At 35.0% G+C, this 25,358-nt stretch overlaps 1 protein-coding gene across 3 annotated transcripts in view; it reads left to right on the top strand.

Moving 5' to 3' along the window:
- YTHDC2 (YTH N6-methyladenosine RNA binding protein C2) overlaps positions 1-24,907 on the top strand; it is a 30,414-nt gene extending 5,507 nt beyond the window's left edge. The window contains exons 4-30 of one of the 3 annotated variants that reach the window (XM_071731955.1): positions 892-1,091; positions 1,698-1,864; positions 3,657-3,759; positions 4,898-5,054; positions 6,158-6,265; positions 6,976-7,124; positions 7,518-7,653; positions 7,885-8,011; positions 8,878-8,943; positions 9,886-10,064; positions 10,244-10,340; positions 10,450-10,537; positions 10,646-10,726; positions 11,616-11,698; positions 12,640-12,745; positions 12,882-13,001; positions 13,387-13,659; positions 14,198-14,324; positions 14,831-15,036; positions 15,570-15,765; positions 16,858-16,967; positions 18,440-18,732; positions 19,216-19,393; positions 20,415-20,618; positions 22,259-22,441; positions 23,692-23,791; positions 23,951-24,907. In XM_071731955.1, coding sequence (XP_071588056.1) covers positions 892-1,091; positions 1,698-1,864; positions 3,657-3,759; positions 4,898-5,054; positions 6,158-6,265; positions 6,976-7,124; positions 7,518-7,653; positions 7,885-8,011; positions 8,878-8,943; positions 9,886-10,064; positions 10,244-10,340; positions 10,450-10,537; positions 10,646-10,726; positions 11,616-11,698; positions 12,640-12,745; positions 12,882-13,001; positions 13,387-13,659; positions 14,198-14,324; positions 14,831-15,036; positions 15,570-15,765; positions 16,858-16,967; positions 18,440-18,732; positions 19,216-19,393; positions 20,415-20,618; positions 22,259-22,441; positions 23,692-23,781 — 3,827 coding nt within the window. In that variant the 3' untranslated portion in view covers positions 23,782-23,791; positions 23,951-24,907. The remainder of the gene's footprint in view (positions 1-891; positions 1,092-1,697; positions 1,865-3,656; positions 3,760-4,897; positions 5,055-6,157; positions 6,266-6,975; positions 7,125-7,517; positions 7,654-7,884; positions 8,012-8,877; positions 8,944-9,885; positions 10,065-10,243; positions 10,341-10,449; positions 10,538-10,645; positions 10,727-11,615; positions 11,699-12,639; positions 12,746-12,881; positions 13,002-13,386; positions 13,660-14,197; positions 14,325-14,830; positions 15,037-15,569; positions 15,766-16,857; positions 16,968-18,439; positions 18,733-19,215; positions 19,394-20,414; positions 20,619-22,258; positions 22,442-23,691; positions 23,792-23,950) is intronic. The other 2 variants (XM_071731954.1, XM_071731956.1) reach the window with 2 other exon arrangements.
- The last annotated feature ends 451 nt before the right edge of the window (positions 24,908-25,358 follow it).

The raw sequence follows: 25,358 nt of genomic DNA, 5'->3' as shown, positions 1-25,358 counted from the left end.
GTCTTCTGGTATGGAGTTGTGCATCAATACTGCTTAAGAAAAGCCAATAACCCTCAACATAAACACAAAACAGAAGCCTTTATTGTCTGTCACTTTTCCCATTCAAACTGGCATCCTTCCCTGCAAACACACCCATTAAATTTCTTGACTTCTAGTTCTTAATATCGGTTCTGTTATAGCTGGTGCCATGAAGTGCTTAGGCATTCATGTCACCCATATTCCAGTGTCTCCTGTATGCCAAGTTAATTTTGAGTCTCTGAGCCAGTTCCAACCAAACTTGTTTGAAAGTACTTTTCTTATATGTGAGGTGAAATTGGAGAGAAGTGTTAACATGACTTACATAAAAGAACACCCTTCTGAGAAAATGTGTCTGACTGTTGTGCCTCTAGAAATTAATGGGTTTTATTTTCTTATTTTTTATTTCATAGTCTTGTAAAATTGATTTGGTCCCTAGGAAGCTGCTATCTGGACTTCTGGATTTCTAGAATATGAGTTTTAACTGTCCAGTGAATATTTCTAGATAAACTATGAAAATGTGAATGTGTAATCATGATATAAAGGCCAAGAAAATATGCCAGACTGCTTTTCTTGGGCTTAGTTTCTATTTCTCTTTTGCTTTTCAGGACTGTTTTTTACTTCGAGTAATGCTCTGGGATAGGTTTTTTTTTTTGTTTAAAGTATCTATGAAAGTAATTTCTCCTTTGGACAATTTTTATTTTAAGCACTGTAACAGCATGCATACAATGAAAATGGCTTTTAAATATGGGTATGTCATTTTATCTAAAGAGACGCATGTAAGGTCAGGAATGTTCATTCTTATGTATAATTTCAAAGGAATGTTTCAATGATCTTTTCTGTCTGTCTAAGTAAATTGTTAACTTCTCTTCACAGAAAACAGAGAAATGCACAAGACAAGTGGAAGACTTAACAATGGTATCCCTCAGATTCCAGTGAAAAGAGGTGAATCAGAGTTTGATTCCTTCAGGCAGTCACTACCAGTTTTTGAAAAGCAGGAAGAAATTGTCAAAATAATAAAAGACAATAAAGTTGTCTTGATTGTAGGAGATACTGGGTCAGGAAAAACTACTCAGGTATGTAATGAAATAAAAAAGGATATAATTTTACAACACTAATGCCAATTTTGGAATCGTTATGTAATAAGGGAGTTCTTTATTCTAGTTTTAAGGCTTTTCCTGTGTAGTTGGAAGTCTTGTGTTCTAATATACTTTCTTGCTTTAGAAGTACTAACCCAGAAGATATTAAAAGTATAAACAGTTCTGCATCATCGTCTGATAGATGCTAGTTTTTTTGTTAATACAAAACATTGGAGGAAGAGTAGCTATGACTTTGTATAGCCCTTTTCCTTCTAAAGCTGGTTCTTCCTTTAATATTTAGAGTATACTGCTATGGCATCAGTGAAAGATTATCTGTGGGTACGTTTTAATGGAATTCTCTAAAGCACAAGAGCGGCTTCAGTTTGTATTTAATATTTTTTATTTACTTTGTGTAGCTGATTAAACTTAGAATCTTATTTTTGCTGCATTTCTACCCCTTCAAGTATGTTTGCAGTGATAATCGTATTGTGAATCCTTTTGCAACTTATATGATACTGATATACAGTGCAATTGTTTTACTGTGATAAAAAAAGCCTATGACTTAATCTAACTAAAAAGTAAATTTAAACTGCTTTTTTTCAGATCCCTCAGTTCCTTCTTGATGACTGTTACAAAAATGGAACTCCCTGTCGTATTTTTTGCACTCAGCCAAGACGTTTGGCAGCTGTTGCTGTGGCTGAACGAGTGGCAGCAGAAAGAAGAGAAAAGATTGGACAGACAATTGGCTATCAGATCCGATTAGAAAGCAGGTACTAATGATACTTCTAAAAGTCGATTGACCTTGTGTTAATACTTTTAGTCTTGTATTAGTATTTAGTCTTATATTAGAACTGCAGAATATTTGGGATACAGCGAAGTAAAAAGAGTGGTATGTAAACTATAGGTATGATACATTATTTCAGGTAGTGGAATATTTAAGTGAAAAGGGCAGTTTTCTGCCTAATTGCATTTAGCAAGTTGTCATATGTAAGTGAATTGCAGGTGTGTTCTCTTGATTTTTTGTGTATATGTAATTCCTTGTTTTACTTAGAGATGAAATCTACACTTTCCCTTTTTTTTTGTTTTTCCTTTCTGCTTTTTATGCATGCTTTCCATGCATAAATTCAAGTCTGCACACTCTGAAGATAGGTAGGAAGACCAACATGCTGTAACAAATGTTAAATGGTGAGAGTTGATAGGGTACATAAAAATAACAAAAGTGAATCATGAAGTTTTATTAGTTTTATTAACTACGGGGCAGCAATGGTTTCTAAAAGGCTGTTGAAGAAGAAAGATGGGTAAAATAAAGCATTTCCATATTGATGTAAGGGGATTTTTGGAAGGTAGGATGAATTCCAAACTTGGAAAGAAGTATGGGTGTGATAACTAGCAAGCTCCCATCTTTCAGAAAAGAACAGTAGAGTGCAGTACAATACTGGTTGATGTGCTGGAGGATGTAATGGGAATTGTTTTGTTTACTTGCACAACTTATTCTGCTGTTTGGACCAAAATAGTAAGTTTTAAAAATTTTTAAATTCTTGAAGAGAACAATTAAAGCATTTGAAAAGAATTGGGTGATTTATTTGTGTTTCAGTGAAGTATGGGGTATTAGGTTTGTGTGGCAAGATTTTAGTGTTAGGGTGAGCTACAGGGCTGGAAGCTTCCACCATATCTGATAAAGTCAGTGCCAGCTGGCTCCAAGATGTACCTACTGCTGGCCAAGGCTGAGCCGCTCAGCAACTGTGGTAGAGCCTCTGTGATAACATATTTAAGGAGGGTGAAAAACCAGGCAATAAATAGTGAGAGGAGTGAGAATATGTGAGAGAAATTATTCTGCAGGCATCAAGGTCTGGAGAGGACGTGGTCCAGACTCTGGAGCAGAGATTGTGCTTCTGCCTATGGTATAGCTCATAGTGAGGCAGAGTGTTTTCCTACATCCAGGGGAGATTAATGATGGAGCAGATACCCACCTGAAGCCCATGGAGAACACAATGCCAGAGCAAGTACATGTGCCCAAAGGAGACTGTGATTCCCCCAGCTTCCATTTTGCCCCTTATAGTAATTGTTGAGTGATATCTCCCTGTCCTTAGCTTGATTATGAGCCTTTTGTTGTGTTTTCTCTTCCCTCCCCAGCTGAGGAAGGCAGAGATAGAGGGCTCTGGGGGGTACTGATCATCTAGCCAAGTTCCAACCACCACATGCAGGCAAATCCAAAGGCTGTATCCAAGCATATGCTGAAGAATTGGATGGTTTTTTTTGAAAAAAAGAGAATTAATCTATATGGAGAGGTCCTTGAGTTTTGGTTTCACTTCTTGTGTATTTAAATGTATTTGAATCTTACTTTGTTAATTAATCCATTGTGTGAAGTTTTGGGGCACAAAGATTCCTTAGGAACTCTCTGGGAATAGGCAGTTTAAAACCAAATAGTGTGCATGAATACTGTAATCTAATTAAACCTCTGGTGAGTAGCTGCTCAATCCTTTGCTTTTCCGTAAGTAGTGGAAAGCAGGCAGCATTCAAATGGTGCAAAAAACTGAAATATCTTTATGAACTTTTCAATAGGGTTTCTCCAAAGACACTTTTAACATTTTGCACTAATGGCATACTACTTCGCACGCTAATGGCAGGAGACAGCACTTTATCAACAGTGACACATGTTATTGTGGTAAGAATCCTGTTATATTTCATGTAAGATGGAGCAGTACATGTTACTCATTAATTGGAAAATGAGATCCTAGTTTTGTAATTAATTTACTGAGCATTTAAGGTGTTACAGTTTGGTTAGAATCTTAATGTTAAAGACTTACTGAATTTTTATTATAGCGTGTTCATTTTAATTTTTTTTCTTTGCAAAAGTATCTTATTCTAGGTCCATGCAAATAATTCATTTTTGAATAATGATGCAGTTGTGGAGGACGCATCTTTTTTTCCAGAAGTCCTGTTAGAAAGCAGAAAAGCCTTAGGGAGGCTTCTGTAGATGTGATTTGATGCTTGTCAGAATTTCTTGTATAATGTCCTTGTTTTAGCAGTACTAGGTTTACAGTCCATGTGTTTGCCCAAATGTTCTCAAGTTACCGAGTTGTCTAATTTTCAGCAAATTATTCAAGTGATGATGATCACATGATGATGTCAATATTCCAGTGTGGAGTTTGATGAAGTTTATTGCAAGATTATGTTCTCCACTGCTTAAGACAGAAAAATTTTAGATAATTTCAGGAAAACGGAAAAAGTGTGAGAATGATTTATAGATTCTTGACTTCAGCTTAAAACCATTGTATTTGTGTCCCTGCTTTGTAAGTTTATCATATAAAATAAAACAGAAGAACACACCAACAAAGGTGGTTTACCAGTCATGTATAAACTCTCTGCATGACTAAATGGCTATAAGCAATTAAAAGTTTTTCTTTGATCATGTATTATCATAATTTTTAAATGTTCACCAGTTTATTAATATTTGTAAGATTAGTGGTTTGTGTCATCTTGAAAGTGAGATTCAAATATAAGAATTAGAAAAAAACCAGTTCGCTTTAACCTCTGAAATTAAGGTATATGTGGATTGTGCATTACCAGTGCAGTTGGCTCTGATGTCTTGATAACATTTTTTTAAATACCTTAAATGGACCTTTGGGTGTATCTTAAAAAGAACCTTACTTAAATTAGGCTTACACATTTGAATGTGTCTGTCATATACCAGCAAATTGTATATTTTAGTTTTCTTAAAAGTTTGTATTTGTGAAAAGTTATAATCCTACATCTGTGACATTATCTGTTGGTTGTTTTTTTTTTTTTTTCCTTTGTTATAGGATGAAGTACATGAGAGGGATAGGTTCAGTGACTTCTTGTTAATAAAACTGAGAGATGTGTTGCAAAAACAGACTAATTTAAAATTAATTATTTCTAGTGCTGCTCTAGATGCAAATCTCTTTATTAGGTATTTTGGAAGTTGCCCAGTAATACACAGTAAGTATTTATGTAAACTCTTAAATCTGAATATACCTGCCCTACAACTTAGAGAAGTTAGTAAATTGTAGCAGACCATTCTGACTAAGGGAACGTGATAAATGCATTGAGCATTGCAGCAATGGTTGCTCTTTTTTTGGTGTTTCTTAACTGTTCGCACCTACTTCAGAGAGAATTTAAGTAGCCTAAGAAGAGCATGTAGTTACTTTGTGTGTTAGTGTCATAAAGAAGGTTTGATACTCCTTCACCAATTTAGCTGACAAAATCCCAACCAGCATTTTGAAGTTGTGGGTTCCTGTAGTACACAGAAGTCAGTGATGGGAGACTTCCTCCATGACAGCTTCTGAAACCATTTGATTTGTAGTGTGGTTCTTTCTGGAAGAAGTCCCAGGTGAATCAAACACACCTGAGGGACCAGACAGCAAAATCTAGATATTTTAATTCTTCCTATGAAAATTCTTTTATGTCCATAAATGTGGTCTAGTAAGCCTAGTGATATTGAAAAAGAAATCTGGGTAAATTATTAGGAGATAAAGACCATATGGAATGTCTTATTTATCAGAAAGAATTTGGTAAAGAAAGCCAAATGTGGTGGAAGTGATTGCGGAAATGGAGAGAAGTTCCATAACCTTATATACTTCTTATGAAAAAAGCAGTTTAAGACAAAGGGGGCAGTCTGCTTGTGGGATCTTTCACTAAAGCTGTATCAATTTTAGAATTGGGGATCTTTGAAAGTGAATTATTTTTTATAACCTTAAACAAAAATGTCTGTTTTCTTTCTCTTTTTGATAAAATTGCAATTAACTGTAAAACTTTTCAACATCTGCTGTTACACTTAATAGAATTGAAGAGGTTAATGAGAAATGAGGCTGACATTTCCCTTTTGAAATGTTTTGTGGCCCATTAATCTTAAGACAATAAACTTTAGTAATTATAGTCTTACAGGACTAATAATTCCTAGAATTCCTAATTCTAGCAATAATTGATAGAGTCAGGCTCTCATAATGTTTAATTTACCTTTTGTGTCTACAAAAACGCATCTTAAAAATTAAGACAATAAATTATGATAGGGACTAGCTAATATTCATTATTTATACTTTCAGTACAAGGAAGGCCTTTCGAAGTTAAAGAGATGTTTTTGGAGGACATTTTACGAAACACTGGGTATACAAACAAAGAGATGGTAAAGTACAGAAAAGAGAAGCAGCGAGGTTGGTGGACTTCTTAATTAGGATTGGCAATAAGACTCATTGATTGATGGGTTGAACAACTGAATGGGATGATTCTCTGAGAATTTCAGAGCCAAAATGCTAAATGAAATATGATTACATGACACCAAGTGTCTTTAAGTTTGCAGTGTTTACAGAATTAAGTCAGGTTTTGTAACATAAAAAAAAAAAATCACTTTATTTCAGGGGTTGGATTTTTTTGCTGTTGAAAAATGTTACATTTTTTTCCTAATTATTATATAGTAAATTGAATATGATTAGGGCCTTTGACCATAGAAGCAGAAGATACTATGCGCTGTCCTTTGGGTGCAAAATAAAGTTCAGCCATTAAAGAGCTCAGGATTTTGCACATCATGCTTAGAAGTTGTTCCTCTTAGTAACATTTTTTCACTTCATTCCTCAGAGCTGTATATATTTAATGTACATAGTCCAGAAGCATGTACATGTTTGAAGTTAATATAGTTGTTCTTCAGTTGATTAAGTAGAAATATTATTGGAAAAGTTTTCCTGACAGTTCAAAGTAATGATCCTATTGTGTATTAAAAAAAAAGCCCAAGCCAAAACCATAATGCCCAGTCTTAACCGTGATGCTTAGCTCAGATCACTGTAGATTGCAAAGTTAAGGCAAAGTTAAAACTAGATAATTAAGCTGACTGTAAAACTTTTTTTTGGAAATAAATTATTCCTTCTAGAAGAAAAACAGCAAAGCACTCTTACTGAGTGGTGTTCTGCTCAAGAAGGTAGTAGCAAACTGGAATCTCAGAGAGAAAGATCTGTCCCAAATGCAACTGAGGAGTATAATCTGTTGGATGATGGTGGTGATGCAGTATTTAATCAACTGGTAAGTTTTCCATTTTGTTAGAAGCAATGGCTGAATCTGCACTGTACTATCACTGCTCATTTAAGAACTGTTGTCTGAAGATAGTACTGGGTTTCTAGAAGGGTAATTAATATGTTTAAAAACATAATTTTTTTTATTAGCCTGAATTACTCTAGCTAAAGTGTGGTTTTCGATTATGATGGTTGTGCGTAACTTCTGTTTAGACCAAATGGCTACACTGCCATAGCTTGAAGTGTGTGCATATGATACAATAAATGCTTTAATTGATATCTGAACGCTATATTTTTGTTATTACTTGGAAAACTCACTGTTCAAATTCTTAGTGTCTAGTATATAAAAGTAAAGACAACTCTTTGAAAAGATTAATCTTTTTAATACTGTTTTTTAATTCAGACCGAAAAAGATTCGAATTGCCTTGAACCATGGTTAATAAAAGAAATGGATTCTTGTCTTTCTGACATCTGGTTGCATAAAGATATTGATTCCTTTGCTCAAGTGTTCCATCTCATTTTAACTGAAAATGTCAGTGGTAAGTTTATCATTATGAAAAAAAGCCACAAAATTACTTGAATTTCAGTGGCTACTTTGTCTAATTTCAGGTGTTGGGTTTCTCACATAGTGTTAAATTCCCGTGAACTGTCTAGTGGGGTGAAGTGAGAAAATAAATCCTCTTTGGGCTGTATTTTGAAAGTCATTCTTACCACGTTTAGATGAAAACTTCACATCGTTTGTATTGGTTTTGCTGATTTGTACTTCTCAGTTGATTACAGGCACAGTGAAACCAGCGTAACTGCACTAATGATTGCTTCAGGGAGAGGCTTTCTTAGTCAAGTAGAGCAACTGATCAGCATGGGAGCAAGTATCCACTGTAAATCCTCCAATGGCTGGTAATAATAAACAGATAAACTGGACGATAGATTTGTTAATATACAATTGAGAAGGCAGATTAGTTTAGATGTTACAGATGTTACTGCTGTAAGCAGTTTTGATAGTCTGAAATGTTTCTACTTTCTGTTTATTACATCTTTTTTTGTAAGTTCTAAATTAAATTCTTAACACACAGTCTAAAATATGGGATATACACTCTTGGTTTCAGTGAGTCAAACACTGCTTTGTAGAAAAATTGGAATAATTTTCGCTGAGTTGATTGAATTAGAGTCAGAGTGTTTGAAACTCTTATTTTAAGATAGTAGCCCCTAACAGATTTTAATATAGTATATAACAGGTGTAAAGATCTCTGTAAATATGTGGTAGCATATAAAAATATCTGTAAATTGGTAGAATTTCAGATTTTTGTGATGGGGAACTAGAGTAGGTATAGTATGGGAAGGTAAGAATTAGGATTTCAGGGCTCTGGCACTCGAAAACCTTGGGAAAGAATGCAGTTTAGAAAGAACAGGGAGTGAACTGCATTGGGAGGCGTTCAGCATCTGTAAGACATCAAAAAGCCCAGTGTTTTCATATATTTTTGAGAAAAATGACTTGGCTATGACTTCTCAAGTTGGTTTAAAGGTGCTAGTAAAGGGTAATGCAGAAAGACATGGCTCATCTCTTTACACTGGTGTGTGGTTTTTAAAGCAGTGGTTCATTTCTTTCTGCATGATTTCATGTATAAATAAAGAATTACTGCACTGATTTAACAGTAATGCAGAAATCCATACAGAAGTGCGGTGTTAGCTGCCTCCTCACTGAATGTGCTGCTCATCTGTGTCATTTGGAGTGAGAAATTAATATTTTTGTGCTACCGTTTCAGGAAGGCTTTGGACTGGGCTAAGCGCTTTGGACAGACAGAGGTTGTTGACCTGTTGGAGTCGTACAGGTAACCTGTAACTTCTCTGTAGAATCAGTTGTATAACATGAAGGGAAATTATTATTTTGTTTTGTCTTCTAATTAGAACAGGTTTTAGATTTTTATGGTTTACAGTCTGGTCTAATTAACAATAATTGAATATAGGAATATTTCAAAAACATAGTTTCTAAAGAAAAAAGTTTGTATGCAGTTTCATATTCATTATGTTTGCACATCTGCTAGGGTACTGATCTAGGGGTGTAGAACTTCTTTTTATATAATTAGAGTTTATTATCTTGGTATGGACATTCCTATAATGATTATATATCTAGACAGGATGTGATTATAGTAAATTAAATAAAGATGCAGAGGAATGCCCGTTTTGTACCATGTACCGTATTAATTTCAGATGTATTTGAGAAACACATCTTTTGTGTATTTTTATTGGTATATTGTTAGTTAATACATGATAGTTGTATTAAAAAAACCTTATATGAGTAACATGTATGTAGGGTCATTGGAGAATTATTTTTCATTAACCTAGAGTTACCACAATGTAGTTAGTTTTGTAGAGACCTGTATTATTACATTTTGTCTCTATGTAGTTTCTGTTAGCGAAGTAGCTGTTTACTGTTGTGCTAGGCAAGTTTTTTGGAATATACATTTATTTTAAATGTTTTTCCTTTAAGAGATAACCAAATGGTGTCTTTATACTCTGAGTTCTGTCAAATTTGCTTATGATTGTGTTTCAATGAAGTACAGTAAAGTTAATGCTAAAAACTGAAATTGCATGTTTTGCTTTTAATACTTAAATCAGTAGTAATAGTATTGTGGAGATGCTGTTTTGCTACAGTTTAAAATTGAAATTTGAGATGAGTAGTCTTGTTGATCTTCATCTAAATTTGAACTGATGGCTCAGTGCAAACCTGAAGCAGCCAGTGTTGACTCTGGCCTATGTATTGTGTATTCTAGTGCTTCAGTGGAATCTGGAAATCTGGATGAAAGTTCCCTGGTCCAAACAAGTGGTAGTGACCTTAGTGCAGAAGACAGAGAACTTCTGAAAGCTTATCATCACAGTTTTGATGATGAAAAAGTGGATCTGGACTTGATTATGCACTTACTTTATAACATCTGTCATAATTGTGAGCCTGGTAGGTATATACACACACTCCCAATAAATTGCAGTGGATTCAGCTTCTGATGAATTGTGAGTTTTTTTACAATAATATTGAAAAGGTAGATCCTTCCAAGTGCTAATGTGTGTAATACTAATAGATATTGAGGTGAACTTTTTCTTCATTCTGCAAAATGATTTTTTTTCTTTTTTTAGGAGCAGTTTTAATATTTCTTCCTGGATATGATGAGATAGTTAGCCTGAGGGACCGTATTCTTTTTGATGACAAGAGATTTGCTGATAATGTCCACAGGTGAGGCCCCTGGTTTCTACAGGTTTGTTTTTTGTTTTGTTTTTTGTTTTGTTTTTTTTAAATGGTTTCTTTTAAAGATATTTCAACTGTGCTTTTTGTCTTTCATTAGATATCAAGTTTTCATGCTTCATTCAAATATGCAGACTTTGGATCAGAAGAAGGTGCTTAAAAGTCCACCTTCTGGTGTCCGCAAAATAGTGAGTGTCAAATGTCTTTGTCAGATACTATATTGCTCTATTTTGACTTTGCTTTTACAGTTACTGTAATGTTTTCTGTTTGTTTGTTTGTTTGTTTTTTACTTCCAGATTCTTTCTACTAATATTGCAGAAACCAGCATAACAGTCAATGATGTTGTATTTGTTATTGACTCAGGAAAGATGAAAGAGGTATGAAAGGCTTAAACCATCTTTGGGAAGTAAACTTTTCTAGCATTATTTTAAAATACATAAGACATACATTTTGGAGAAATGAATTTTTCTTATAGTAGGCTGAAAGCTAGTGCATGTCAAGCAAAAAACCAAGTTTTGTCGTCCATTTATTTTATGAAAAATACTGTAAATAGCTGTTGTAAAACACTGTAGAAGTGGTTGCAGGTTGATTTATTGCTATATCCATTTTAATAGTTTTTTAATTTAGTATTTCTATTTGGTTTTGAAAACAAAATCATCAGTTTAGACTGCCATCTTCCTGAGACTACCAGAACACTTGGAGTTGCCTTTGTACTATTGTATCTAGCCCAAATCCATTAGATTTTTAATAATAGTTTCTGGGGTGTTGAATGCCCATATCCTACTATTTTGTTATAGAAAAGTGGGATAACATAATGAAGCAGTTTAAGACCTGGTATGTAGCTTAGAAAATAAAATCAGATTTCACAGGAGAAATGCATACTAACTTTTTAAGTGCTTATGATAATACTATCATAATTGTGAATCAAATGTAGGAAAATAAGGATGTAATTTCTAAGTGAGACAAAGTGGTAAACTTTACAGAATAACCTATTTTTGCTTAGTGTTTGATACCACAAAGCACAATACATGTCTTTAATTGACTTAAAATTACCTAGCAATTAGTTAAATTACCAGTTAGGTAGCCATTAGCAATTCACTTGAAAATAAGTGCATGAGAACATACCCTTGTGCAGCAGGCTGGTGGTGCTTATTATTACTTAATTTTTACTTATTTTTTGTTAGAGAATTTTTGTTGATGATCTAAATTGTTAGTGACTTTTGTTTCATGTATGCTACTCACTCTTTATGTTCTTTGCTTTTATAGAAGTCTTTTGATGCACTCAGTTGTGTTACAATGCTAAAAATGGTGTGGATTTCAAAAGCCAGTGCTATCCAGAGAAAAGGCAGGTAAATAAAAGCTTCATATTTTATTTTATTTTTTTTCGTATTTAATTTTATTTTTGAGGCATCCACTGTCCTGTATGTTAAGGATTAAGTGTACAATGTAATAGTAGTCTCACTGGGTGATGTTACTAGCCTGGTCCAGCATTGTGTTGGGTTGTGGACAGTGCTAATTCTCTGCAGAAGTCAGATCAGCATGAATTTCCTTGGAGTAATTTCCCAAGTTGTGGAAAAGTGACATTCAGAAATTTCCCAAGGCTTATATTAGGTCTGAGTTGTTTACCACCTATAAACTTGCTCTCCTTCGTCTATCTTCCATATTGCACCAGCAGCCACTAAGTCCAATAAGATGTTTCACAGCTTACCTGTGGGCAGAGGGCTGTCTATCGTTAGTTATTAATAGATGCCCCTTCATACTTAAGTTAGAGGAGACATTGAGGAGTGATTCTGAATTTGTCATTTCTAAACTATTCATGACCATTATCATATTCTTTCCAACACTGACTGAGGACTAAGAGGGTATGTTGCAACAAATCCCCATGTGATATGATCCTGTCATTAGCTTTCAAGAGTTAGAGCATGAATGTCGGCATTTTCTGTAGGTGTCTCTCACTCACAAGTTTTTTAGTTGTCATTCTACTTTTTACCTAAGAGTACCTTTGTTTGTTGTACTTTGTACCTGTTTGGGGAATGTGTGGAGGAAGAAATGAAGTTTACAACTTACATTCTTTATGGTAAAGGGCAGTTGAGATTTGCACTGATTTTAAGTTAGAGAAAAAAAATCCTTTTTTTAAGATAGGTAATTTTTTTTTCTATCTCTTTCTCTTATGCTTCTACATTTCTGTTTTAAGTGTTTGTGTGTGTATTGGCTTTGGGTTCTATTTGTTAGTTTCTTTTTAGAAAAAGAAACTATAATTTTCAAATATTTGCCATATTTTATTTTCAAGAGCTGGACGCTGTCAGCCTGGAGTCTGTTTTCGTCTGTTCAGCAAGCTCAGATTTCAGAATATGCTGGAATTTCAGACTCCGGAACTTCTAAGAATGCCACTTCAGGTGCACGTTCAGTTATAAATCATAACTTAAAAAAAATATATTATCATCAAACCATACTACTTATTCCAAAAAAGTGATTGTTGTTTGGTTTTTTCCCCTGTAATTTTAACGAATCTTTTGGTTTTTTAACTTGCAGGAGCTTTGTTTACACACTAAACTTCTGGCTCCAGATAACTGTCCAATTGTTGACTTTCTTATGAAAGCTCCTGATCCTCCACCAGCTTTAATTGTGAGAAATGCTGTGCAAATGCTCAAGGTCAGTAGAGGAGTATCTTTAGATGGAAGTGTGTTTGGTTCTATGTTTGTGGTGTGGCAACATACCCTGCTGACTTGTGTTTGTATTGAGACTATTGTTTAGGAACTTAAGGACGTTTTGAGTGTTTGCATATTGCCTATTTTTATTTTGTGTGCGTTTATGTATTTTAACCATGTTAAGGGAATAGAGTGCTTAAAAATCTTGTCATCTTGTCTCAAACTGTTAAGAGTTTGCCATACTTTCTGAGAGTTTGGGAGCAAGTCTAGTTAATCGCCAGTATTCACATCCTTTCTGGTTTTAATGTAAATTTTGTACGTAAATTTATCCACCTGCAATTTATCTTCCTGCGCCACCTTTTTTTTTTTTTTTTTTTTTTTTTATACAGACAATAGATGCAATGGACCCTTGGGAGGATCTCACTGAACTTGGTTATCATCTCACTGAGCTGCCAGTTGAGCCACACCTTGGTAAAATGGTGCTGTGTGCTGTTGTTTTGAAGTGCCTGGATCCTATTCTTACTATTGCTTGCACTCTTGCATATAGAGACCCTTTTGTCCTACCTACACTTGCATCTCAAAAGCGTGCAGCCATGCTGTGTAGAAAGCGTTTTACTGCAGGAGCATCTAGTGACCACATGGCACTTCTCAGGGCTTTCCAGGTACTCTTTTGTCTTCAGAGGGAGTATTAATCACAGTAGATCACGTATCAAAGCAGCTGATGTACTGATCAAGTTGGATGTAGAATAATGGACGATGATTAGGTCCTTCAAGAAGAAACTTTTTATTGCCTAGTGGCTTTCCTGTAAATTGGACTAAAAAAATCTGTAATGGAACACTTTCTTTCATGTTTTTGTTTGTATTTTCAAGCTTGGTTAAATTCTGAATGGTGTAACAAGGTGCTACTTCATGTCCTGCTACACTGATAACTTAAAATAATAATCTTAACATAAGGACCTTTATAATAACTTAATATAAATATCTCATAATAATTTAACATAATGATCATCATAATAATCTAGGATATGTTTAAAGAGAATCGAGTATTTAACCAGAAAAAAATCAGTATGGTTTGATATGTTTCCTTTCTTTCAGAATGTTTTTTTGCCTTGGTTTTGTTGCCATAAATGTAATTTTTAAAAAAATGTACATTTAAAAATTTTAAATTGATAGACAAATATAAACAAATATTTTTTACAGGCGTGGCAGAAGGCACGCAGTGAAGGCTGGGAGAGGGTCTTCTGTGAGAAGAACTTCCTTTCTCAAGCCACAATGGAAATTATTGTAGGAATGAGAACACAGTTGCTTGGTCAGCTTAGAGCCTCAGGTAAGTAACCTGGAAAAAATTCTAAAACAGTTTTGGAGTCAAGTGTATGCGTAATGCAGGTGTATAGAAATGGTTGCAAGAATAGTGTTCTCTTGTGTAATTTCCCTTCTTTAATTTGAAACAGGTACACATGCATTCTTGTCACGTAGCTGCTAGAGTGAAGAAGTTTGACTGGGTAACAGAAAATATGACTGAAAGTGCCCTGATTTTTCCACATGCAGTTGGCTTTCAGCATGAGATGTTTCCTTGTACTTTTACATTCTAACAAACTATTTCCATAGGATGTGTCTGTGTTGTAACAAGTAATTATATTCTATACCAATATAAAACCACTTATCAGGGATGATTTCAGTATAATTGTTTCTCCTTGGTTAAGGTTATCAGTGGTAAAAAACGTGACAAATGTGTAGTTTATTTAGTTGTTTTTTTAAATTCCTTTTGAGAAGCAAAAAGTAGATCATAAATACAAGCAAAGGTAACACATTTTTGTCATTTTTTTTCTTCAGGTTTTGTTAGAGCCAGGGGAGGAGCTGATATTAGAGATGTTAATACTAACTCTGAAAATTGGGCTGTAGTTAAAGCTGCTTTAGTGGCTGGGATGTATCCCAATCTAGTGCATGTGGACAGAGAAAACCTGGTTTTGACTGGACCAAAGGAGAAGAAAGTACGATTTCATCCTACCTCTGTTCTTAGTCAGCCTCAGTGTAAAAAGGTAAAATCACTTTGAATTTATGGATCACACAAAATACTGTATTATATATGCTACTGTCTTATATTCTGTGAAGCATTTTAGAAATATTTAGGAAATATTTTTTCCAGGTGGCTGATAAAATTAAAAAACAGAATTAGTTTATTTTTCCAGCACTGGTTGTCAAAACTTACTTTAATTAGTCCTTCTAAATGGAACAAAACAGAATTGTGAAAAAAGAAAACTTGGTTATGAAACTGTTTTAAACATGCAACAATCCCTGTTCATAGTGGGGATTATGCAGGAAGGAGTTCTGCTCTGAAACCGATTATTGTTTTTTTTAGATCCTTTTCTAAAGGAGAATATTTTGTCTGAATGTGATAGGATAATTTGCAAACCCGGTTTAATTCTCTCTTGCTTTTCTATTTGTGTGCATAGTTTATGTGTATACAAATATTTACGAATCTGTTATATCTATCAAGTAAGAAATATGTTAACATTTTATTTTAACTGCAAATAGATGGTGAAATAACTTAGTTTTCCTTGCTCTTGCACAGATTCCTCCAGCAAATGGGCAAGCTGCAGCCGTTCAGGCACTTCCTACAGACTGGCTTATATATGATGAAATGATGAGAGCTCACAGGATAGCAAATATCAGATGCTGTTCTGTTGTAACACCTGTCACTGTGTCACTCTTTTGTGGACCTGCAAGATTACCAAGTAATGCTTTGCAAGAACCTTCATACTTTGGAGGTATAGTGGAGTTCTGTATTTGGAATCTTTCCATTGGTACATTCTAGTGTGTGATACAGAAGGCATATTTTTCAAAAATATGAATGTGTATTGGCTAATTCTTAAAACCACAGAGCTATAGTTCCTGTAGCTCTCATAGAATAGTTTATGGATTCTATAATAAATGTCTCAGTTTGCTGAATCATTATAGATTTGTATTCATAAATGGCACTTACATGGAAGTCTCGGAACTTACAACATAATTAATGAAATAAAATAATCAAAGAAAATCCCTAATGACAGTATTAATGCTGAAAAGTGTGATATGTGTATTTTTTTCTACAGACTAGTTTATGTGATACTTTGAACCAGGTTATTCAAACTGAATAATAGTTTAGAATCTATCAATATGGCAGATACTCATGTTGCTTCCAGATGAAAAATGCATTGTATAATTATTTTGTACTGATAAATTTGATTGACAATTAACTATACTATATACTAGATGTAACAGAGAATATACTGAAATATCAGAGTTTTTTAAAATGCTGTAGCAATAGAAGCAAAAAAAAATTGTTCTGCTTATAGTTACCTAGAAATCAGTTGTATCAAACTGATTGTTTTGTCATGTTACTTTTGAAGCTCTCTTGTCTTGCACTTAAACTATTACCCTTAAAATAAAGTTTATGCTGATTGAATTGCAGTAAAAAAAAAATTAAAATCCTACTTAACAGCCCTATGTATATATAGGTTTTAATGGATCTTTGAAATTACTACTTTACTAGAAAATAATGCACAGATCAATATGTATTTTTGTAAAAAGGCAAAAGTTATAATAATAGATTACTGATATTGATGAAGGTACATGAGTGAGCCAGGGCACTTCATTTCAGGTACTTGCAAAGCAGAGCTTTTAGCATGTTTGGATACTTTAGTTTTGCTAAATGAAGCAAAGGCTTCTCATAGAGGTGTGTTTGCAGAGAATAAAAAATAGTTTTACAAATGTTTAAATTCAGACATAAAATTTAAAAGGTAATGCGGTAGTTTTCACTTTTTCTGTGTGTAAGTGGAAAGAATACAGAAATGCTAATCCACCTTTTATATTTAATTCAGGGGATGGGGTATCTAATGATGATAGTGATAGTGAGATGGAAGAGAAGACAACTCCTAAGTTGGCGCTACTAAAGCTGGATGAATGGCTCCATCTCAAACTGGATCCTGAAGTAATGTATCTCTTCAAAACTTATTTCTTACATAAGGCTATTTATGTCATATCCTCTTAAAAAGAGTTCTGAATCACTTGGGTAACCAAGAATATTCTGTAAGAATTGCTATCATGGTCTGTTGGGATCTCTGAGGTTTACAGGACAACATGCTCTGTGATTTAAACTTTATCTCACAATTTATTTCAATGCATCGAACAAGCAGGCTAAATCCCCTTTTGCCCAGACTAGCTTGTCACCTGAATTCACTTCCTCACCTTCAGTTCAGAAGGTTTCATAACATATAATCCATTACTCTTAGTTTCCATACCTATAAGCAAAAATAAAAACCCAAGTAGTTCCGTAACCCACAGTGAGAGTTCTCATCCTCCATCCTGTGTTGTGGTGTGGGTATCCTCAGTGTCACACCAGGAAGCAGGAAACCTTCAGCAGTACAGCTCCTCTTGGATTTGCTTCAAATGTTTTTTGGGTAAGCTGATGTTTTGTACCCTCCACCTTGGAGGTTTGGTACATTGCCATTAAGGTAGCAGATTCTGTTGAAACTGCCAGAATTGAAGCAATTGCTGCAGAAGATGGCAAGCTGCAGGTGGCAGTGGCTGCATAGTGGCCCTTCAGCTCAGTTCTGGCCACCTATCCTACCTACCTGGTGCTCTCTACCCTAATGGCACTGCTCCCAGGACACATCAGGTTTTAGCATTAACTGCATTTATCCAAAATATGAGCAGCAGTTGAGTGAAGAGTCATAATGGCATATTGTGTATTTCCTTCTCTGAGAGGATCAAAGTGGGACCAAATTAGAGCACTTGAAGTTGGAGTTGCTGAAAGGAAGTTGCTGTCAGATTTTAGAAAAAGGAGAAAAAAGAAACCTTTTTTGAAGATGGAAGTCGTAAGGTCATTGAGGAGTTCTGTCTGTGGAGTAGTTTATGGGTTATGAAATTGGATTTACCGGATCTGATAATACTGTCTCTTGTAAGGATTTTCAAAAGTGTAATTTTTGAAAACCTGGAAGGGTTTCTGATGAAGTGCTAATTTAACTATAGTATTCTGAATTCAGTCATGTGATTTAAACAGCAGTCTGTGAGAGAAGTATACCACTTAGAGCTCTTTTTCTCTCAAGTACAAATGAAAAGTCCATGAATACATACTGAATTGAGAGGTGGGGCATGAAAGCATGAAAATACACAGTATTTTTTAAAAAAACAAAAAAAATATCCTGGGGGTGTACAGTATTAGTTTTGTGCACAACCAAGCAAAATAAATGTATTAAAAATGATCTTGCATCTGAGGAAAGAAAGGGTAAGTTTAAGTATGAGGTTTTTTTCTGTCTCCCCAGCACTGTTGTCTTGTCTTTCAGTTTGGTACCGTATTCATTTCAGAATGCCAGATCATGCATGGGCGGGAAAGAATTAAGCTACCCTTACCTGTCTGCTCAGTTTTTTATTAGTATTTAACAGAATTGAAATCCCATACAGGCTGCTGGCTTGCTGTTACAACTCAGACAGAAGTGGCATAGCTTATTTCTGCGTCGTATGCGAGCTCCCTCTAAACCGTGGTCTCAAGTTGATGAAGCAACTGTAAGAGCAATTGTGGCTGTTTTAACTACCGAGGAACAGTCTGCAGGTTTGCAGCAGCCTTCAGGAATTGGTCAGAGGCCAAGACCTATGACTTCTGAAGAACTTCCTTTAGTATCTACGTGGAGGTCAACTAACAATAGAAAAACTGCAGCAGAAACAGAATTCTCTGATGACTCCTCTAACACTGAAAAGTAAGTTGTTGTTTTTTATCTAGAGACTGTAGGCTGTAGTTTATTTAGCTATAAAAGCATCACATGAATTTCTGTTGGAAATAAAAAGTCACAGCTTTTCTGCAGCCTCCCCTTCAGGCACTAGAAGGCCACTCTAAGGTCTCTAGGCTGAGCAACTCCAACTCTCTCTGCCTTTCTTCACAGCAGAGATGCTCCAGCACTCTGATCATCTTTGTGGTCTTCCTCCACACTAACTCATATGTGTGCCTGCTGTTTGAGAGAGAGCAATCAGGAATACTGTCCATTAATTGTGACCTAGAGGACGAAGAAGCAAAAGAGCTTTAGCTGTAGCATTCAAACGCAACGCGTGACCAGTATTTTTTTCATTAACATTTGTTAATGTTTAGTATGTTTTGGAATTACTGTAATGTTTATAGTCATTCAGCAGGCTGATACGCAGATAGAAATTTTTGTGTGACCTCTTTATCTACTTTTACTTTTTAGGGTTTTAATGAAATCTACACCTCCTGCATTTCGCCAGCCAAAGAAGTACAAAGACAAAAACATTTTGCGTTCCAAACGAAGTTCAGATGACAGGTCAGATCAATCATCAGTGAAGTCTACAGACAGCAGTAGCTATCCTAGCCCTTGTGCTAGTCCAACTTCTCCAGTATCTGGAAAGGTAGAGCTCTCACAAACAAATTATCCCACTCTTCAAAATTAATAGGATTTCAAAAATAAATTTGCTAATACCTTTCAGCAGCTATCAGGTATTAGATTGATAAATTAGGAACCTAATGTGGATTTTTGTTTTTAACAGCTACATGGTACTTCTTTCTGGAACTCAAAATCTAGACTAAACTTCCTTGCTACACTAATTTAGTACAGTAAAAATACTACTCTTTGCAGACTGCTGAGGTAAAGCTATCTAAAGTAGAAAATAGAGGAATATTTTTTTGTTGCGTATGATGAGCAGTGAAGTTGCAGCCTGTTTCTTTTTTCCTAAATTCCTGTATACAGTACATGCATTTCTGAATTCATTGGATTCTGCCTGCCTCTGTTTCTGTAATAGCATACATTGACACTGGTTCTCTAAGTTTTGTTTTATTTGTCTTATCATGACTGCTTGCTTTTTTATGATGGTTGTTTTAACAAAACACACATGATAAATGAGGTTATTGGCATAATTCTCCCTATGTACTTGAATGGTAAACTGCAGTAACACTGAACAGATCACTGAGAAGAAAACCCATTGTTCTCTAGGCACAGACTCATTGGAGAAATGAACAATTTCTTATAAGTATTTCACTTTAAGATTCAGCTAGTGTAAAAGGGAGAAAACACATTTCTTGTAGTTGAAAATGTGAGCACTGTGCTTTAGGCTGCAGTCTAGAATGATAATTTTTTTTGTCATCTGAAGGTGTGTCAGGCTTCAAAGAATTGTAATTAATCACTAGACTGCAGTACTTGTTTGCTGCCTCTCATGAATTATTATTTTGGAAAGTGCTTAAAAAATGTAACGTAGATGTGAAATACATTTTAAAACCAGTTCAGACAATGCTATCTGGTAGATTGTATGATTCTTGTAAAATCTGGGGAGGGAGGAAAAGCGGAGTGTAGTCAAGGGATTTCTGACTTTCTTCATGTATGTTAGAGCTTCAGAACTGAAGCCCGGTTCATTTTATTGTAACTATTTTTTCCAGGGTTCTAAATCTCCTTCACCAAGACCAAATATGCCAGTTCGGTACTTTATAATGAAAAGCTGCAACTTGCAAAACATAGATATTTCCCAGCAGAAGGGTATATGGTCTACTACACCAAGTAATGAAAGAAAACTAAACAGAGCCTTTTGGGAGAGCAGCATGGTTTACTTAATATTTTCTGTTCAAGGGTCTGGACACTTCCAGGTGAGTCTTTAGTTAATACTAAGTATTGGCTATGGTTGATGATTTAGGAGACCAGAGCAAATGCCTGTAATATGTGGTATTTTGCTTATTACTTCTGACCTTCTAATAAGTAGAGTAGTGAGTAAATATATCAGGTTGCTGAGGAAAGAGTACTTCACTCCCCTCTGAATTATCCTCTCTTAGCTAACTTAGTTTGTCTCTTAAATGCTAAGACTGAATTGCCTTCAAAAAGCTTGAGTCAGTATAAAGTGTATACCCAATATAAACCTTTTAAAGCAATGAAAAGAAAAATCTAAACAAAGCAGGGGATTGCTATTCTTTTCTCTGCATAAGAAATACAGTCACAGCTTTCTAAACTCAGGAGATGTCATCTTTACAAATTTTTTAATTAAAATCTGTTTTGCCTGAATTATAGTTTCTGAAAGTTAGGGAGACAGAAAGTCATGGTGATGATTCTTCCAGAGCTGTGTCTTGAATTGAGGTCTAGCAAAGTATTTGTCAACCATCTGCTGACAAATCTGTAGCCAGTTTTAGGTCAAGAGAACTGCATGTTAGCTGTTTTTTTGTAGAGTGGGCTGAACTCAGTTGTTCCAGGTAAACAAAGTCCAACTTACTTTTTTATATGTAAATTATTCATGAAAGTCAGCTAAACTTAAAATCTAATGAACCAGGCCAAATATAGCAGTCTTGGTAGTGTCTCTGCAGGATTACTGTGAGATGTACATATGATTTGGCAAATGCAGGTGTAGTATTCGAAAGCAATTTTCAACATGCTGGTTGATACTAAACACGTGGTGTAGTGTTGGTGCTCTTAGGCAAGGGAGCTGGGAGGGGAAGATGTGCTGAAGTCAGGAGTGTAGGTGATTGCTTTGCCCTTTCAGTTTTGACAATGCACTGGATGCTCATGGTAGCGTGAGGTGGACATTCCTGTTACTATTCTCTTGTATCAAGTATCTCTTTACTTTTATTTTTCATGTGTTCCTTTTGTTATTTGTTGTTAAACTTTGTTAAGTTTAACTTGAGATATCTGGGACTGAATGTGTAACCACAAGAGTGTGTGTTGTAACTTAGGTAGTGTACTGCATCACTTGGACTCCTGAGTTGTGACTGGCATAAATTTGCCTGAATAGTTGGTAAGCTGTGTGTGTGGGGGGTTCTTTTTATTTTCTTTCTTTGGTGTGTGGGTGCATAGGGCTGTCCTTAAAGTCAGAAGTAATCTTGCATTTGGGGTTTTTTAATATTATCTTTGAATACTTGGAATTTCTTCCTGCTTAGTTGAAGAAGGAAGTAAAAGGAATTTTGATTACTTTATTTGAAGAACATCTAGAATCTTTAAATTCTGTGGACTAGGACATTCATCTTGATTACTTATTCTTTAAATAATGTGTTTACAACATCTTTTCCAACCTCTGTTGCAATACAGTGGCAGTTGTGACAGATTGAGAGATGTTTGAAATGGAAAAACAACAGGTACTTTATAGGTGTGGACATTTTAGAAGATTCAGCATCATGAGGCAGAGTGTGTGAATGACTTTGAAACTAATTTCAAAGTTTCTTATGAAGTACAGTCATTTAATTCCAATGTAAGCAGATAATGCTCCAGTTATGTCTTCCCTTTCATATTTCAATTTTTGCTCCAGGGTTTTGCTAGAATGGCTTCAGAGATAGGGTGTGAAAAAAGTCAAGACTGGGGTTCTGCTGGTTTTGGAGGTGTATTTAAGGTGGAGTGGATCCGAAAAGAAAGCATTCCCTTTCAGTTTGCACACCATTTGCTAAATCCTTGGAATGACAATAAGAAAGTACAAATAAGCAGAGATGGCCAGGTAATGTTCACTTCTAAAGTAATCTTTACTCCTTATAGTTGTGTATTGTTTATTAGCTGGTTTAGCTATTATATATTATTATATTATTATTTTATATTTATATTATATTATAATTTATATATTTTATAATATAATAATATATTATATATTATATTATTTATAGCTAATATTTGATATTAGCTATATTGATACTTATCTCAGCAATTTTAATATCTCTACTAATCTGAATAATAGCTCATTGATGGACTTTGTACATTCTGCTAATAAACTGCTGTTGAGGTAATGCAGGCTTTTTGATAAAATCAAAGCAGTTTCTTGCTTAATAGGGATTTAAAAAGAAATCTGTAGGTGGGTCCTTCAAAAAATTGAAGCTTTTTGGAATTTGTCATTTTGATTCTGGAGATTCTTTTCCTTTTGGTTCAGATTTGCTCTCTGACATAGCCTGTCCTACCCAAATAACTTTGCTGTAAAGACTGAAGGCAGTCTTCCTACTTCAGGTAGAATAAAGGTTAGAAAAGTTCTCCAGTCTGTTAAAGTGAAATGGAGCTACAAAAATCTGAAAGAGTATTGGCACAAAAGTTCTGTGTGGCAGAAAACTCTGCAGGTGTTAGAATGAAAAATGCAGCAGTCTGTAAAAATGAGGAAAGAAAGGCAGCATGTGTTGGGGTTAACAGTGCTTCTGATGGAAGTGGGTTTTCAGACCTAAAGAGTCTTGACAATCTTAAAAAAACTTGCTTTATATTGATGCCTGTAATTCCACCAATGGCCACTGTGTTACCTGTGACCTGCCTTTCCGCATCCTCCACCACACCTGAATGAATTCAGATTAAAAGATTTGTAGAATCATAATCTTCAGTTAATAAGTGGCCTGTGGAAGATACAAAATATATGGTGTGTATGTTCTTGTTTATGGTGGTGGTGTGCTCATTCAGAATTCTTCAGAATTCTTGACATCTTACTATGAATGAAAAGACCTCCAAACATATAAGGCAGGGTTTCTTATGAAAGATTTTTTCTCCTCTTCAGCCCTAATGAAAAAACCTTCCTGTGCATAGATTTCCAATGCATCTCAATATCAAAAGGAGCAAGCTCTTTCAGAAAGACTGAAAGCAATCAGAAGTAACTTAATCTAATAATTTTATAATTTTGTATCTCTTTCATCTATACATTTATTATTTATATTTTTATGGTTTCTGTATGTTCAGTAGTAGCAATGCAAATAATTTCTCTAATATCCTGCTGATCTCTAGGAGCTGGAACCACAAGTTGGAGAGCAATTGCTACAGCTTTGGGACCGTGTATCTTTGGCAGGAAAAAACTCAACTGAGCATGTCAAGTAATGTAATAGAGGTAGTTATTTCATGCATCACTTGCTATTTTTATAATAAATTAAAAGCTATCTATATATAATGTGTTGTTACACTACAGTCTTTTCACTGTAGTTTGTGAAAAAACTTGTACACTTAATACTAAGTATTCTCTCCCTTTTGATTGTTTTTTGTTTTTTAGCTGTGTTTGTTGAAATGTCAGCTTTAACCACTAGAACCAGCAGCGTGCCTACAATAGATGAGAAAAAAAAAGATGAGAAAGAAGACAACGCAATAAGCTGCTGAAGCTGTCAGTCATGCTGTGCAGCTAGCAGTGGAAAAAGAAGAGGGAATTATGTTAATTTCAGTGCTTCCTTGTCTTAACAAATGCCATAACATTATTCACCAGCCTGTTTTTGACTGAATTATGTTTCTGCAGTGGTGTGGTTAATAACTAAAACCATTGTTAAATTCAAGGCTAGCTTTGAAACAATGGACCACATGTAAGTTGTTTGTGGGTTTAAAATAGCAGAAGAGACAGTTTAAATACACAGTTTACACTTAAAGCTTTTTTAACACAGTAAAATCTATGAGACAAGCCAGTATTATGCTAATTAATAAACTTTGCAGTTCGTGTGAAATAGAGGATAGGCGTTTCCAAATATATTGGAAGATTCTGTATGTATTTGTTGAACTTTTATGCATGGTGTGAGAAAGCAGAATATTCCTGCAAACAACTGGGCAGCTGGAGAATGTAGACTTTTGAGAGTGGGTTGGTCCAGTGATGTTTCCACTTTATTTTTCACCTGTAAAATGTACTCAGGCTTTGGCAAGCTGAAACAGTCTTTGAGGCATGCCAATAGTACTCTTAACTTGGGCATTACTAGAAAAATTTTATTTCTTTAACAAAAAAATAATTACCAGTACAGCTTTCTTCACCTTTCAGTGTAGTTTTCATACTTGGTGTACCTCTTTCAGTATAGTCTTCATACTTCCTTTCTATACCTCTTTCAATTTCTTTCTTTTTTTCTGCTGTTGCTGTTTTATTGTGCTTCTCCTTAGTTGTTATGTACTATGAGGCTGGTATAAATACAGTCTGCTTACTGTCAGCACCATGTTTTTGTCATTATTAGATTAAACCAAGAGCTTTTTCTGCTTCTGAGTGTGTACTTAATGTTTTTCATGTCTGCCAAGAATATTTGCACAGCTCATAACACATAAATATGTGTTAATTTTTGTGTCCTGTGTGTTGACTTCCATCTATACACAGTTTTGCCTTTGCAAGACTAACTGGGTATTTCAAACACTTGTATTGCCTCATAGGGGATTTCTGGGGACACTGCATTCAAGACAGCTGTGAGGCTTATGTTGCCTTACACCAAACATCCATGCCACAAAGGAATGTGGGGTGGTACTGCTTTATACAGGATTCTGAGGCCCCATGCACACCAAGGACAGAGCTGGCACAGAGAGGGAGCAAAGATGGGGTATAATGTTTAGTTAACAAGCCCAGTAGTGCTTCTGAAACTTGATGATGATAAAAGGAGAATTGAGCTGAGGGATTTGCATTTCTCACAGTTGTTGACTGGTCCAGGACAACACTTGTCTGG

The sequence above is a fragment of the Heliangelus exortis genome, chromosome Z, assembly GCF_036169615.1.
Source record: "Heliangelus exortis chromosome Z, bHelExo1.hap1, whole genome shotgun sequence".
Taxonomy (NCBI): Eukaryota; Metazoa; Chordata; class Aves; order Apodiformes; family Trochilidae; genus Heliangelus; species Heliangelus exortis.
The sequence above is the reverse complement of the archived record's forward strand: the minus strand, read 5'-3'. Positions and strand labels throughout refer to the sequence as shown.